The sequence below is a fragment of the Panonychus citri genome, unplaced genomic scaffold, assembly GCF_014898815.1.
Source record: "Panonychus citri isolate SS breed McGregor unplaced genomic scaffold, ASM1489881v1 Contig00077, whole genome shotgun sequence".
NCBI lineage: Eukaryota > Metazoa > Arthropoda > Arachnida > Trombidiformes > Tetranychidae > Panonychus > Panonychus citri.
Genome location: NW_026515482.1, coordinates 1,671,913 through 1,687,927, shown reverse-complemented (window position 1 = coordinate 1,687,927; position 16,015 = coordinate 1,671,913). Strand labels below are relative to the sequence as shown.

Here is a 16,015-nt window from a genome sequence, read left to right as displayed (position 1 = left end):
AATTAATTTGAGGATAAAAATTTTACCTTTGTACATAAAATTGATTATGATCATTTAATGAGTAAAAAAACAAGATCACATAGCAAAGGGGTGAGGTGAACTCGTATTTTTCCTCTGTAATAGTTTTTCAATGGTAAAAATGAATGAGAAGAGCATTGAAAGAAATAGAGAGAAAGAGAGAGAGAGAGTGTTTGTGACAGTGAAAGAGAGAGAGAGAGAGAAAGGTCAGAAGAGAAATGAGAAAAGTGAATGTGAGTAGAAAGAAAAAGGTATTTAAAGCAGAAAAAAAGAATTTGTTGTCCGATTAATTGTATATGTTATACTTGATGAAGTGATCCGACTTTTCTGTAAGATGAAGAGACGAATTAGGAAAAAGAGGAAGGGGAAAAAGAAGCAACTTTTAACACAGTAGAAAATTAATTCCACTCGATTGAAGGTCGCAAAGGTGATGATTAAAGAGTAAGGAATGCCCTAACTCTTTGGTGATGATGGTAATTATGTTGATGCATAATGATGGTGACTTATAATGATCGAGTGAGGTAAAGGAGGATGCGAAAGATGTAATAGAAAACGACAATCACTCGGGTTCAGTGGTATTCATATGTTTCATGTCTCATAAAAAGTAATCTGGTTGAGGCTTTTTACAGGGAACTCCTCTTGTCTCCTGGAAAGAGATTAAAATAGATTAGAAATGTTTACAGTTAATTTTTTGATTTCTCAGTTATTTTGACTTACCTGAGGAGCAGCTTCAAATATAGTGAAATCTCTTTGCAAATTATCATCCAATTCTAGTATGGCTGCTACATTACCACATCGATAACAGTAATTTGGAGCTGACCAGACTGTCAATACTGTTTCATTAAAATGCCATTTATAACCTTCCATTACCAATTGATGAGCTCTACAAATAATATCTATATTATTTTTAGCATTAAACTGAGCGACTACATCACTTCCGAAAAGATAACCCGCTCCTCTAGGACTAACTCCCCACCCTTGGGTATCTTCTGGATCAGACCAGAGGAGATCACACATTGGACCGTCATGAGGAACTTCTTGTTTTCTATCGATTAATCTTATTTGGTCTAATGTTTGAATAGAAGGTGAAAGGCCTCCGTGCACACAAAATATCTATTAAGTAAATGACCGGACAGGAAGAAAGAGAGGAAAAAAACAATCAGTACGATGTATTAGCAAACAATTTAGATCAATAAATCATGAGAAATGGAAAAGACACCATTGGTTGATTAAAATTTTCTAGTACATTTAAAAAGGATTTACCTTTCCATCTATGATTGCGGATAAGCTTAAATAATCAAAGATTTCGGTACAATATCGCCACACTGTTATAGAACCATATTTTCTAAGGCATTCATCGTAAAAACCATATACTTGTGTGATTTGACGACTTTCATGATTTCCTCTAATCAAAGTAATTCTATCTGGATATCTGACCTTTAATTGAAAAGGGTAAAAAAACCAACGATTAATAAGTTAGCAAGAAATGATTATGACAGTTTTCTAATGACTTGATATTAATACATCAGAACGTCAAGTTGAGAGCAAATGAAAGAATTACAAATAATTACATGTATCCTTTAGAAAGAGTGTAATTATCAGTAATCCTGGAAATAGTCTTACTTTCAATGCTAAAAGGAGTAGAAATGTTTCCACCGAGTAGAAACCTCTGTCAACAAAATCACCCATAAACAAGTAGTTAGTGTCAGGTACATTTCCACCTTGTTTAAAAAGTTCCATAAGATCATAGAATTGGCCATGAATATCTCCACATACCTGTTGAAATGAAAAGCAAATCAGACGAATTACAATTAGTAAGAAAATAACATAAACAAGTGAAAAAGCTTAAAGAAAGACATTGAAAAAAATTACGTAAGAGAAAAATAGTTGACAATTGACAGTCAACATGCATGTTATCACATTATTATTATTGTTTTATAATGTAATGATAACATTACCAATCCTCCTCAAAAAATGTTCAACAGCATTCAGCCTACACTGAGAGTGAACATAAGCCAAGAAAGGAGCAAATACAATACAATACAAATGAGAGAAAAAAAAAGAACTACAAAAGAAAGACAGAGAAAGAGAAAGAAGAAAAGAATTGATAATGAGAGAATAAATTAAATGTCAACTTACTGTGACAGGAGCATCAACCCTTTGAACATTTGATTCTTCCACAAGTATTTCTCGAGCCTTAGCACACAAAGCCTTAACCTCGGACTCTTTGATAGTCTCACATCGTCTAAGTTGTTCAATCTGTTTATCCAATTCTGACGTAGACATGATGTGTTATTCAACCAAAAGCGGAAAAGAACAAAACAAAAGAATAGAATCCACTTTAGAAAAAAATGGCCGAAAAACAGTCACAATAATCTCGACGAATAATAACGCAAAAAGAAAAGAAAAAATTACATATAACAAATAAGATGAATAATTGTAATATAAATGGTACAAATTGATAGAGAAAAAAAAATAGAAAAAAAAGAGAGAAAAAGAAAGAGATACACCGAGTGGAAAGAAAGAGAAAAGAGATAGACTTAATAGAGAAAGAGAAAAAAGGAAAGAGAGAAGAAAAGAGAAAACCGGAGAAATGAAATATTTAGAATCAATCGATGGTCACTAAACAATGGTCACGTTTAACAGAATAAATTACAACGAAATAGTTATTACAATCAATTTAGATAAATAATAATTGAAATAATAAACAGAAATATAATTAACAATTAATTGTTTCTCTCATCAATTGTTTCAAAATCATCAACGGTAAACTCAGCGCCCTCTGGGTAACCTCCTTTTTCTCTTTCTCAGCCAATCAAATCGCTTCGAATCAGCGCCACCACCGGTTGGCGCCAAACAGAATAGTTGATTTCATTTTCTTTTTCCGAATTAATCAAAACAATTAACCAATTCTCTTACAATTATTTTCTCATTTCGCTTTAATTAATTATTATGACGACTATTTATTGAACACAATAATGTAAGAGAATCGCTTGTTAATTCTATTCTTTTCTGCCGATTTCTATTCTGTTACAAAAGAAAACACCGATTTCTTTTGGAAATTCAGATTAATCCTTTTTTTGTTTGTTCTTTTATGAATCATTTTCGTTTTGATTTCATTTTCTTTTCTAAATTTTTTTCTTTTTAATGTGAATTATAATTTAAACCCCTTTCTTGTCGATTTGATTACTAGATTGATTGGAATATTACAATTGGATTAGAAAATTAAACTGCGTCGGAGGAACAATTTTGGTGCTGATCTAAGCCAAGGATGAAAAATCTTTTCTTCCCTATCACCAGTTACTTGTTTCTTTTATGACGATCACCAAAATAAGAGTATTTAATTTCTTTTTTTTGCGATTATCTTAATTGTTACTCAAATTCTGATTAACTGTAAGTATAAATTTTCTATTATAAAAAAATATCAACTAAACAGGAAGAAATGAGACAAGGAAAAGAAATCAACCTTCTCTATCTTATGTTAGTTCACAAGAAAAAAAGGTTGGTTGATTTTAATTTTTTTTCTCCCTTTAAGTTGCTATTTGTTTCTGTTGATTTTTAATTAATTACTTTGATTTTTGTTTCAATTTAGCTATATTTCTATTCTGTGTAGTAGTAAAAAATATATTTACTAACTGATGAACATTTATTCGTGGAGGAGTTGACGACCATGGTTAACTTTCATTGAGAAATATTAATCAACTACATCGACTGAGCAAATATCCACCAACGCATCATAATATTGTTATGTTAAATGTTAATTGTTTCCACTTTCCAACAGTTTAATTTCTCAATTGTTAATGAAGAATTAACCTTGACCGGTAAATTTTAATTTTCATCTCCCTTCAAATTGCTTATCAATTAAGATGTTTGAACAGTAACAGTTACAGTCAATTAGCCTCATGTATTTGTTATTGGCTTCATTTCGTTAAGTTAAGTTAATTTATTTCAAACATATTGATTCGTATTATTATTTACCAAGTTAATTATTATTACCTTCGACTTTATTTATATAATTTCTTTTTTTAGTTGATTATCATCGTAAACAATCAGAATTCAATTTTTTACATTCTGTCTCTATTTCTCTGTTGATCAGTTTACTAATAGTTTTCTCAGGAAAAAACTATGCATTGTTCATCTACAATATTTAATTGTGACTAATTTATCTTAATAGGAAATTTGTAAATGTCCACAAAGTTTTCTTAAATAGTCTCTTAAATAGTTCCTTTGTAAAAATCTGAAGGTACATCAGCCCAAACTCTTGATGGATCAACACGAAATTTATCATTTATCTCAAATTTACCAGTAAATGGACACAATCGAGTAGCACCAATATCTTTTTCTGTAGGTAAACCATCAGGAAATGTAACTGGTGCCAATTTAATTAAATGTTTAACATCCCAAAGTAAAGCATTAAAATGAGGTGTATTTGGTATGAGAACTGGATAACCGATTTCTTTTCCATGAAGACCTACACAGAGAAACAACGAAATAAAGTATCATTATCATCATCATTTTTTACAGAACAATATTATTCATTAAATAAGCGACTTTAAACTTACCTAAATGTCGTAATTTAACTTTAATTGTCCAAGGAATTATTCCTTTTTTATATCTAAAGACAACATGAAATGGCGATGGTTCAGTTACTTCAGATTCCAATGTTTTCTTATAAAATCCAGCAGCTTCTTCAAGATCCTTTGGACCTTTACTTTTATGAGCCCAACCTTTATTCACATAGGGACCACCGTAAACAGGAATATTTAAAAAACGTCTACTAAAGTGAGTAATAAATGACATAATTAATCAAAATCAAAATTCAAAACAATCAAAAAAAAAATGTTCAAGAAAAAAAAAACATTTTGGTTAACAGATGATTCCAAGTAAGTGACTCCATCTAGCGAAAGACAATCGAACTGAAAAGAAATTAAAACGAGAAAAAAACTCAATTAAATTTACAAGTTTCCATCCAATTAATTAATCAATGATTATTCAGAGTATCTAATCCAATATTTGAATGTTTATGAAGAAAAAGAAGAAGAAAAACTCAACCAATTAACTGAACAATTAAAAGTAATTCAAGTTTTTTATGGAAAAAAAAATTAATCATTACACTTGGAATCTAATCAAAACAAATTAGAAACAATTAAAGAAGAAAATTTTTTTCATCCTCTAAACGTAACAAACAACAACAATTTAACCACAATAATCATCAGGTTAATTACAATTATCTTAATCACAATTGCGATAAAAAAAAGTGATTAAAAATTAGTATAATTAAACACCCACCTGAAAACAATTGGTTTCACTATGATAACAATATTATTAACATTGATAATGAAAATCAGGGTTTAGTTAATTCATTTGCTGTAAAATAATTAGTTAATTTTCAATTGTCAATCGATGATTTTAAAAACTAATTAAGTAAAAAGGAATTCATAGCATTTAAATTAACCGGTTCAAAGATATTCAGAGCTGCGCATGCGCAGTAAAACACCAATGGTTTTCTCTTCTCGGTTTATTTAATTGTCTCTTTGATTATTATTGTTTATTTGCAGGCGTTTATTTAATCACTTTTTGTTTTTGTTTTATTTACAATTTATAATTATTGTCTAATTGAGTTTAATCTTTGATTACACTTATTCTTTTCTTGTTATTGTCAATGTCACATTACCATTTGGATATGGTTTTTACGCAATTGTGTCACTTTATGGAATAGAAGAAGAAAAAAAAATAAGTGAGAAAAACAAATATGATTAATTCACCAACAATTAATAATATGGACTCTCGAGAATTGTCCAGTTTTCTGGTAACTAAACACTCTTGGAGAGGAAGGTGAGTTTTGCCTGTTTGTCTTTCAATTTCAATTAGTAATTAATATTCTTTAATCCATTTTGAATTCAAAATTCAATTAAAAATCTATCAATTGGTTTTAGATTTTGTTACCTTTTCTTTTTGCATAGGAGTTACTCCTCTCAGGCTACATTCTAATACTTTATCAGTGTTTCATATCATATTTTTCATTTCCCTTCTTGATTTGTCCATAATTTCAACATAACATTATTTCTGCACAATATCAATTTTCCATAACCCAAGAATAATAATATAATACAATCATCAGTTTTCTCTTTACTTTGAAGAGCTTTAAGGTTCATCTGTTTTCTTTTCTCGTCTCAAGTAAAATTAGTTTTCCATTTTTTAGAATTTCTCTCTCTCTCTCATTCTTGACCTTCTTTTTTTCTCCATGTTCATCTAATTTATCACTTAATTTTCTCCATTTTATTCTATATTTCTCTCTTTTTCTTTTACTTTTTTTCTCATCCATGATGACAGTTACAAACGTATACTAACGATTGGTACCCAAGGTATTACAACTTATAATCCAAGTAACATGGAAGCCACAAATGTCTGGTCTTTCTGTGATATTATCAATGTTAGTCCCATTAATGATAAAACTCAATATCAAGATGCAACCCTTAACATTGGAGGCAATGAGATGTTTAATTTAATTGTCATCACCAAGAAACGTAAAACAGATACAATGAAATTTTCCTCTGAATATCGAGGTGAAATAATCTGTTCAGCTTTAGCTCATCGATCAAAATTTTCCGATATGACACCAAGAATTGCTATACATCGATATGATTGTTTTAAATTCTCTTGGTCTGAGAAATTGGTTCCAGTTACCCTAGAAATTGATCTACATGGTATCAATCAAATACATCCAACCACTGGCCGTATACTTACCTCCTATTTTTATCGTGATATCGATGATTTAATTTTATTTTCTCAAAATATTGACAATAATCCAGCTTTTGCTATCTCAACCAGTGGTTTCTCCCGTTTACATCTATTCACTTCTACACCAGGAAGTCGAGATGATCTTTTGAAGAAAATATGTGAAATCTCTTGGCTTCACACTGGTTCACTTATTCGTATAAAAAAAGATCCAATAACCTTGGACCATTTTCTATTAAATCGTTTTGGTAAACATTCCACCGACGATGCGATTACATCTTTATACGAGTTTACTGTTCACAAGGTTACAGCTCGAAATGCTAGAGAACCTGTTCGTCGTATATTAGCTCTTACCGATTCCTGTTTAGTTGAACGTGATCCCAATTCTTACAGTATTGTTACTCTTAAACCTCTACACGAGATTTTTGCTCTCATTCGTAATCCAACAAATCCTCAACTTTTTTTCATTGAATTTATTCGTGGACAAGTTGCCGGTTACACGTCAACCGATAGAGATGCACTTTTAGCCTCTTTACTTGATGGAGTGAGAGCCTCTGGTAATATTGATATCCATGTAAAAATGACACCAACCTGCAGGGGACACAGGATAGGTCCTTATTCAGTGCCTGTTGATGAAGAAACGGAAAGCCGACATTTAAAGTTTCTCCATTCACCTCCAAGCGGTTGGTCTTTTAATGATGCAGTTATCAGATTCAACAGTAATTGTGCTTACAGTGGTTTACTTCATAGTGTCACCCAAGATGGACTTTTTTCCGAAAACAAAGAGAAACTAATCCAATTAGCTTTAGGTGCTTTTTGTGAAAAAGAAACTGAACAAAAGGATGTTAACCATGAAAATTTAGAGCAACATTTTCATGCTCTTCGACGATTAGTTGCTTCGAAAGCAGGTTTCGCTGCGTTCACCCTAAGTCCAAGATTCCGTGAGTATCTTGGTGTCAAAGTTGTGAATGCTTTGGATAGGAAAAACGATGCCGTCACTCATGCAGCTATTGATATACTTTGTGCTCTAATGCAGGTCAGTTTTATGTTTCTCGAACTTTTCTTCTCAAATTAATTTGACACTTTAATTGATGGAATTTTTTTCCCCATTTAAACTTTTTTCTTTATTAGCCTATGCATGATGATTACGATTTACGACAAGAACAGTTGAACAAAAGTTCTCTTCTCTCATCGAAAAAGTTTCTCGAAGATATTTTAAATGTTCTAAAATACCATGTTAACTGTGGAACGGGAGCCTTAGTTGTTGCTACGATGTTGGACTTTTTAACTTTCGCCTTATGTGCACCTTATAGTGAAACTACCGATGGAGGTCATTTTGATACTCTATTAACTATGGTTGCCTCTTATGGGCGACCTTTATTCAAATTATTTCAACATCCGTCTCTAGCAATTGTCAAAGGAGCTGGTCTTGTGATGAAAGCCATAATTGAAGAGGGTGACGCTAAAATCGCCCATCAAATGCAAGAATTGGCTTTAGCTGAAGGTTCACTTCCTAGACATTTACATATTGCTCTGTTCCCTCCTTCTAACGATTCCCGATATCTCGCTTTTCAACAACTTTCTCGTCATTTGGTTGCCTTGTGGATTGTTGATAATGAAATTGCAATGGACCTTTTACGTCGAATTTTTCCCCTTGGATTGTTAAATTATCTCGAAAGTACAAGTAAACCACCACGAAACGCCTTGGCCAAGCTCAATGAGCGAAATAATTTAAAAATAGCTTTAGACAGTGCTCAAAAATCTCGGACTATTTCGGACCAAATTCGTGATATTCATCCTTCAGTTCGAGTTATTGAAAGGCAAGTTGAAACTGCTTTAAAACATTGGAGGGAGAGAATTGGAATTCCAAAAAGAACCGACAATCGTCCTCAAGTTAAACCCGTTTTACTACGAAAACGAAGGGAACGTATTAAAAGTACTGCCAATTGGCCAATGTTTTATTTCCAATTTGAAAACGATCACGCAAAACCAGATCTCATCTGGAATTATAAAACTCGTGAAGAACTTAAAGAATCATTGGACAATGAGAATCGAGCTTTTAATCAGAACAAGGAATTAATTTCTAATACTGTTGCTATTTCATGGAATCATCGGGAATTTGAGGTTGGATATACTTCTTTAGGAGATGAAATTAGAATCGGTGATTACTATCTTCGCCTATTGTTGGAAGAAGGTGAAAAAGGTCAATCATTGATGTTAAGTGATAAATTACTGGTTAAAAAGCCTTATGAATTTTTCAACGATCTATATCATCGTTTCTTATTACCAACTAAAGCATCAATGAAAATCTGCTGCCTTCAGGCAATGTCAATAATTTACGATGCTTATCATGCTGATATTGGTCCATTCAATGATGTCAAATGGATTATCGCAATGTTGGAAAATTCAGTTGACCGTATTGAACGTGATCGTCTTCTCATCTTTGTATCAAAATTAGCACTTAATCAAGAAAATGTGAAACATTTAATTGATGCTGGTGGTGTTAAAGTTTTAGTTGATTTATTAACACTTGCCCATCTTCATGTTAATCGAGCAATGGTCAATGCTCAAACCAACCTTATTGAGGGAACAGCGGAAATGATGTCGTCTCATGAATCATGGCAAGAATGGTATTACATGGTGGATAAGGATAAGAAAGGACCCTTCAGTTTTAAAGAGATGAAAGAATTTGCCAAAATTGATCTAATAAGCGAATCAACTAAATGTTGGGCTGTTGGTATTGAAGGATGGAAAAAGTTATCTGATATACCACAATTAAAATGGTATCTTCTTTATCCTAATCCAGGAATTATGAATGAAACCGAAATGGCAACACTTATATTAGATATTTTTATTCACATTTGTGAATATTATCCAAGTCGAGATGGTGAAGGTGCAATTATCCGACCATTACCACGAATTAAACGTTTCCTCTCTGAAGATTCTTGCCTTCGTCATATTGTTCAACTTTTATTAACCTTTGACTCTGTTCTGGTGGCGAGAGTGGCGATCCTTTTGACCCATGTCATGCAAGACAATCCTTTAATGTCTCGTCTCTATTTAACTGGTCTCTTCTATTTCATTCTAATGTACACTGGGTCAAATCTTTTACCGATTGGTCGTTTACTTCACATTAGTCATTCTAACCAAGCCTTTAGATCTGAAGAACCAGGTCGTAAAAGTAACATTGTCCAGCGAAGTATTTTAGGTTCGTTACTTCCCGAAGCGATGATCTGTTACCTTGAAAACTATGGACCTGAGCGATTTGCTCAAATTTTCCTGGGTGAATTTGATACTCCAGAGGCCATTTGGAATGGTGAAATGAGACGTTTAATGATTGAAAAGATTGCTACTCACATTGCCGATTTCACTCCTCGATTACGATCAAATACCCGCGCTTTGTATCAATACTGTCCCATCCCAACAATTCAATATCCACAATTGGAGACCGAATTATTCTGCAATATTTATTACCTTAAAAATCTCTGTGATGCAATTCGATTCCCTAATTGGCCAATCAAAAATCCAGTTGATCTATTAAAAGATATTCTAGAAGCCTGGAAAGAAGAAGTAGAGAAAAAGCCAAACTCAATGTCGGCGGATGATGCTTATGATGTTCTAGAGTTAGGACCAGAAGCACGTGAAGGTGGACTAGAGGAAAATGCAATTCGTCGGGCTTACTTTAAATTAGCTCAAAAATATCATCCAGATAAAAATCCTGAAGGTCGAGATAAATTTGAAGAGATAAACAAAGCTTACGAATTTCTGGTCAGTAAAAATTTACGCAATAGAAGCCTTGAAGGTCCAGATCCAGTTAATATTACTCTTATTCTTCGAGCACAAAGTATTTTATTCAATCAATGTTCCGATGAACTTCATCCATACAAATATTCAGGATATCCAATGTTGGTAAAAACTCTTCGAATGGAAACCGAAGATGAACAATTATTTTCTAAACCTCATCCTTTATTACCTCATGCATGTGAGACCGCATTCCATACAGTTAAATGTTCTGCTCTTAATGCTGAAGAATTACGACGAGAAGGTGGCCTGGAGATTCTTAAAGAAGCATTTTCTCGATGTGTTTCAGTTTTATCTCAATCATCTGTTCCCGCTGATGTCGCGGTTCAGGTTAGCATTCACATTGTCCGATGTTTCACCGTTGCCGCTTCATTTTCCGCTTGCCGTTCACGAATTGTTGAACTTTCTTCAATCTCCAAAGATATTGGACGAATATTATATTATAATCGTCTAACCAAATTGTGTCTTTGTGCCGTTGAATGTATTTCCGCTTTCGCTGCAGATGATATTCTTCAACAACAGTTATTCGATTCGGGTGTACTTTTCTCTCTTCTCTTGTTTCTCTTTAAATATGATTACACCCTGGAAGAAGGTGGTGTCGAGGCAGATGAAGAAACAAATCAACAACAAGTTGCCAATCAATTGGCCAAAATGTCCATAATTGCCTGTGCTCGATTAGCTGGTGATTTAACTGATGAAGAAATTGCCTCTGGATCTCGATCCAATCCAACAATTGGTAATTGTCTTCAGGCTCTTTTAACACCCTACCTTTCCCGACAATTGGGAATCTCCAACGTGGCCCAATTGTTGAAAACATTAAATTCCAATATTGATAATCCTTACCTGATCTGGAATAATGCAACAAGAGCTGAATTAATTGATTACCTTGAAACTCAACAGCGAGAAATTATAAGAAGTGGTAAATGTCCTGATGAAACTTGGGGTGCAAGTTTCACCTTTTCTAGTCACAAGGATGAGCTAATTGTTGGTGAAATATTTGTTAGAGTTTACAATGATATGCCCTCCTTTCCTCTTACCAATGCCAAAGAATTTACAATTAGTTTATTGGATTATGTTGGAACTCAAGCTCAATATTTACATTCAGCTTTGGCCACTCAAACTCAATTAAATCCTGAACGAATCAAAAATGTTGAAATGTGTCTACTTGCTCTATTCAACGTGATTAAATACAATGCTGGTGTTGAAATTAATTGCATTGGTCACTTTAAATTATTGTTTAGTCTTCTACGTGCAGATCAAATGCCACAAATACAATTAACCGTTGTCAATGTGATCGCTTGTGTCAGTGGCAATCAAGATTGTGTCAATGACATTGCATCATCGGAAGTTTTAGTTTACCTCTTACTTGTTTTACATACACCACCTTCAGCTGATGCCATTGCACGACAAACAACCGTATTGGAAACTATGTTACCCTTAATGACCAACAGTAAATTGGTTAAAGAGTCGATGGTTAAAGGGGGTGTCCTTTATTTATTGGACATCTTTTGTAATTCGGGAAATCACAAGCTTCGTGAGAAAAGTGCTGAACTTTTAGCCAAAATGACCACCGACAAGTTAAATGGACCAAGAATACGTTTAATTTTATGTAAATTCCTGCCTGTCTCATTTATTGAATCAATGAAAGAATCACCTCAAGAAGCAGTTAATCTGTTTGATCGTAACCAAGAAAATCCTGAACTTATTTGGGCCGATGAAGCTCGAACCAAAGTATCAACAATCATCCGAACAATGTCTCAAACTTTATATTCAAGTCAATTGGAAAATCCAGCAACTAATTGGAGACTTGATGATGATTTTGAAATTAAAATCCCAGTGGCAGCCGATGAGATGGTTGTGGCTGGTGTTTTCTTAAGACTTTTCGTTCTTAATCCATCATGGACACCACAACGTCTTAAACAATTTTTAACTGAACTAATGGACACTGTGCAATCCCTCATGTCCAAATCTGAAATTGATGTAAGTTACTTTTTGTGTTGCTAATCAATTTCCCCTTTTAATGTATTTTTTTCCTCTTATTTTCAAATAGGAACCAAAATTAGAACTTTCAACCAAAGCTCTTGTTAGCTTATTACAGGCTCGACCTCCACTTCTCGATATGATTCCACCCATGGGATATATTAAAGGACTGATCGATCAACTTTCCAATAACAAACATTCAATGATACCTCAATCATCGTTATCAGTTCTTCATCAATTATCCTACAACAAACCTTGTGTTGACTCTATGATCCAATATGACAATATACTCGGTCAAATGATTAAAGCCATTTCTTGTGATACAACTATGGCAACTTTAGGCTGTCAAACTTTAAATAATATGTTTGTCGCTGATACCAACGATAAATTGGTTCCAATTGCACTGCAAGTAAAACTGGTTACTTTCCTGTTGAAACTTCTTGACTCTGGTCAATCAACATACGATTCAAGCACAAAAGCAATTATAGTTCAATTATTAAAATCAATGTCTCAAAGTCAATCATATGGACAACAAGTTGTTACCATTCTCGATAAAAATCCTGTTTGGTCCGAGTTCCGTGATCAAAAACATGATCTATTCATCACCAATTCTCATATTTCTGGTTACTTAACTGGTAAGTCTTAAAGATCATTCTTGGCCTTCTTTTTACTCTCTACTCTCCCATTCTCTCTCCCTCTCTCTCCTTCTCCCTTCAACTTGATTTATTTCCAAATAATCATTGATGAATTCGAAAAATGTCTCTCTTTTTTCAATTAAGTGCTCAATTAACTAAATAGTTGCCCTCTTTTCTTAATTTACTGTCTCTACCACCTAACAGGTAACACTAATGTCGCCGGATATTTAACTCAAGGAGGATCACTTCACATGGCATCAACACCACCCCCAATGAATGAATATTGATGATATCGAGTGAGACAGAAAGAGGAAAACCCGAAGAATCAAAATTTAGGATAAATTCAAAATTATTATCACTATTGGAGAAACAAAATAAACGAGATGAAGAAACAAAAAAAAGTGATTAGATTTAATAATAATGATAAATAAACGAAACTATTTTATGTTTAAAACAATCAAACCATATGATAAATTGATCGAGCAAAAATTATGAAAAAAAAGTCGAGTTAAACTTGGATTAACTTTATCCTTAATCCTAATGAATCGGAGAAGCTCAACAATTCAATACATTTGGTGTCATCTTGATTCTATTAAATGATTATCTTAATCATGATCAATAATTATCGCATTTTAATCATCAGCAAATGTATCAAAAGGGATCAGAAAAACAAAGTTAACATGTTTGCTTTCATTTCGAGGCAATTTCTTACCTTTTTGTTACTTTATTTTTGCTTTAATCTTCATCTTAATCTTCATCATCATCATCTTATCATAATATTCAGCAATCAACAGATAAAATACTCAACTAAATTAACTAACTAACAGATAATCAAAAGTCTGTCAAAGCCTTTAAGCTTAAATATAACCTTAAATTACCATTCAACATAATCAATTGAAATTGAGGCTTCTCATCAATTTTAATTGTAACCACTTTGTATAACAATTCAACCTTTGAACTCTAATCAAACTACTAAATATTTTGACAAATTGGTTATCAATTTATAACAAATTGTGATTAAATTGATTGTTAACTTTTATGTGTTGATTATATGATATTTTTAAATTGAAATAAGTTTTAATCTTCAATCACGATCACCAATCAATTGATATTCAATAGTTAACAATAACTTTCATGATTAATAACTAATCATGAATATTAACATGATGATGACCTTTTGATAAATGATTTCTGATGAAATTGATCAGTAATTAGTTAATCATTGTTAACAATTAACAATCGTGAAAAAGAAATTAAAATTTTTCTAATGTTAACGTTAAAATCAACAGCTAATTGTGAGCGAGAATTAATTTTAGCTTTGAAATTTGTTTGTGGAAACAATTAACTAATTAAAAGTTTAATTATTGACTGACAAAAATTAAGCTCTACTTGTAATATGTTTGTTTTAATTACCAAAATTGATGATTAATTGTTTTGATTGTAAATTGTGATTATTGATGATGAAAACCATTGATTGTATTTAATATATTTGAAGTTTTTTAAATTGTTTAGGTCAAAAATAATTAAACAAACAAACTAAATTAATTGATTTGTTTACGAGGCAAAACTAAATTTAGCTGAAAACTAATAAATAATTAACAAATTAATGGTAAATGTTGCAATCATTTGTTACCTGATTTCAGCGACAATTAAAACTGAATTAAAAGTAAAATCTAATTTATAACCTGAACGTTTAATTTTAAATCACCCAATTGAATCAATTTACTTTATCACCTCAACAGAATTAAGATAAACAATCAATTACGATTAACTAATAATCAGTAATAGATCACCAAATGATTATTATCAATATTAATTTAATAATGATAATCGTTAATTGTTAGGATGGTGATGAATTAAACAAAAATGATTTAACCTTAAATAGGAAAAGTGTTTCCAACTGAAACTTATGGGTGAACAGTTAATTGTCACTAATCAAGTTAATTGTGCCCTTGGCAGTTACAGTTTTAATGTTGTTTTTAGCTGATTATCATTTGGATTAAATTGTATTTAGTTAATCATAATCAGTTTTAATAACAATTTGCTGAAAGGCTTTTCTTGATTAAGAATAATTAAATTGATTATACTCATTATTAAATAATCATTTATGATTAACTTTTGGAGGAAAAAAAAAGTTGATTAAAATCATTGATTGGAATCATTTTAATTTCTTTCACTAATCCCAATGTAACATTTTTAATCAGATTAATCACAATCAATTTAAGTAATTCAATTGTCAGCTTAATTAGTAACAATTAAATTAGATTATTATATCAACCTTTTTGTTTTTTTTTAATTCATTTCAAGTTTTGAAAATTTTGTCAACACAATTGAAACATTTACATTCATTTGAGTTATTGTCATTAATTGTTCACCTTAATTGTTGATGTATATTGTTGCTTTTGATTACACTTGATTAACAACAGGATGTTTCAAATTATGGTCACTAATTTTAACTATGATTAGAAATAATTATTTCTCAAAGCAATTAAATCAATATTAAAAATCAGTTGAATCTTTTTTAAGGTCAGGTCAACATTAGATAACATTTACTTTTCCAATAGTATTTATTTTCTGATATTAAAATGTTCATTTCTGTTCATTAGTTTGTTTTAATTAACCAACAATTAATAATAATCTCTTTGATTAATTGTGTTATTTATAAATAATTGATCATTTAATCAAACTTGATTGTATCCTCATCGGCCTTAACAATTAGATGACTAATCAATTTGCCTTTTCTGTTTAATATTTACTTCAATCTTTCAATCAAAAGTTGATTAAGAATTGATTCTAATCCATTATAAAGTTTTACCCTCACGCAATTAAACAATTTAAATTGT

The 16,015-nt window shown here is 31.7% G+C and overlaps 3 protein-coding genes and 1 long non-coding RNA gene across 7 annotated transcripts; 2 read left to right on the top strand and 2 right to left on the bottom strand.

Annotated features, from left to right (window-relative positions):
* Positions 1-20: 20 nt before the first annotated feature.
* LOC128386997 (serine/threonine-protein phosphatase 4 catalytic subunit) lies at positions 21-2,653 on the bottom strand. The gene is made up of 5 exons (XM_053346134.1): positions 2,158-2,653; positions 1,642-1,794; positions 1,282-1,455; positions 736-1,131; positions 21-664 (listed from the first exon to the last, which is right to left on the bottom strand). The coding sequence occupies exons 1-5, from the start codon at positions 2,302-2,304 to the stop codon at positions 614-616; spliced, it is 921 nt and encodes a 306-aa protein (XP_053202109.1). The 5' UTR covers positions 2,305-2,653; the 3' UTR covers positions 21-613.
* Positions 2,654-2,809: 156 nt separating this feature from the next.
* LOC128387013 (uncharacterized) lies at positions 2,810-3,846 on the top strand. Of its 4 annotated transcripts, none has more exons than XR_008324950.1 (3): positions 2,810-2,998; positions 3,212-3,411; positions 3,632-3,846. It is a non-coding gene; the product is annotated as an uncharacterized LOC128387013 (long non-coding RNA). The 4 variants fall into 4 exon arrangements; XR_008324951.1 differs by having other exon boundaries at positions 3,611-3,846; XR_008324953.1 differs by having other exon boundaries at positions 3,212-3,519.
* Positions 3,847-4,000: 154 nt separating this feature from the next.
* On the bottom strand, positions 4,001-4,945 carry LOC128387007 (39S ribosomal protein L30, mitochondrial-like). The gene is made up of 2 exons (XM_053346145.1): positions 4,581-4,945; positions 4,001-4,489 (listed from the first exon to the last, which is right to left on the bottom strand). Exons 1-2 carry the CDS (start codon positions 4,816-4,818, stop codon positions 4,233-4,235), a joined length of 495 nt encoding a protein of 164 aa, XP_053202120.1. The 5' UTR covers positions 4,819-4,945; the 3' UTR covers positions 4,001-4,232.
* A 610-nt stretch (positions 4,946-5,555) lies between these two features.
* LOC128386980 (dnaJ homolog subfamily C member 13-like) lies at positions 5,556-13,787 on the top strand. The gene is made up of 5 exons (XM_053346112.1): positions 5,556-5,853; positions 6,352-7,792; positions 7,888-12,537; positions 12,608-13,172; positions 13,377-13,787. The coding sequence occupies exons 1-5, from the start codon at positions 5,771-5,773 to the stop codon at positions 13,457-13,459; spliced, it is 6,822 nt and encodes a 2,273-aa protein (XP_053202087.1). The 5' UTR covers positions 5,556-5,770; the 3' UTR covers positions 13,460-13,787.
* The last annotated feature ends 2,228 nt before the right edge of the window (positions 13,788-16,015 follow it).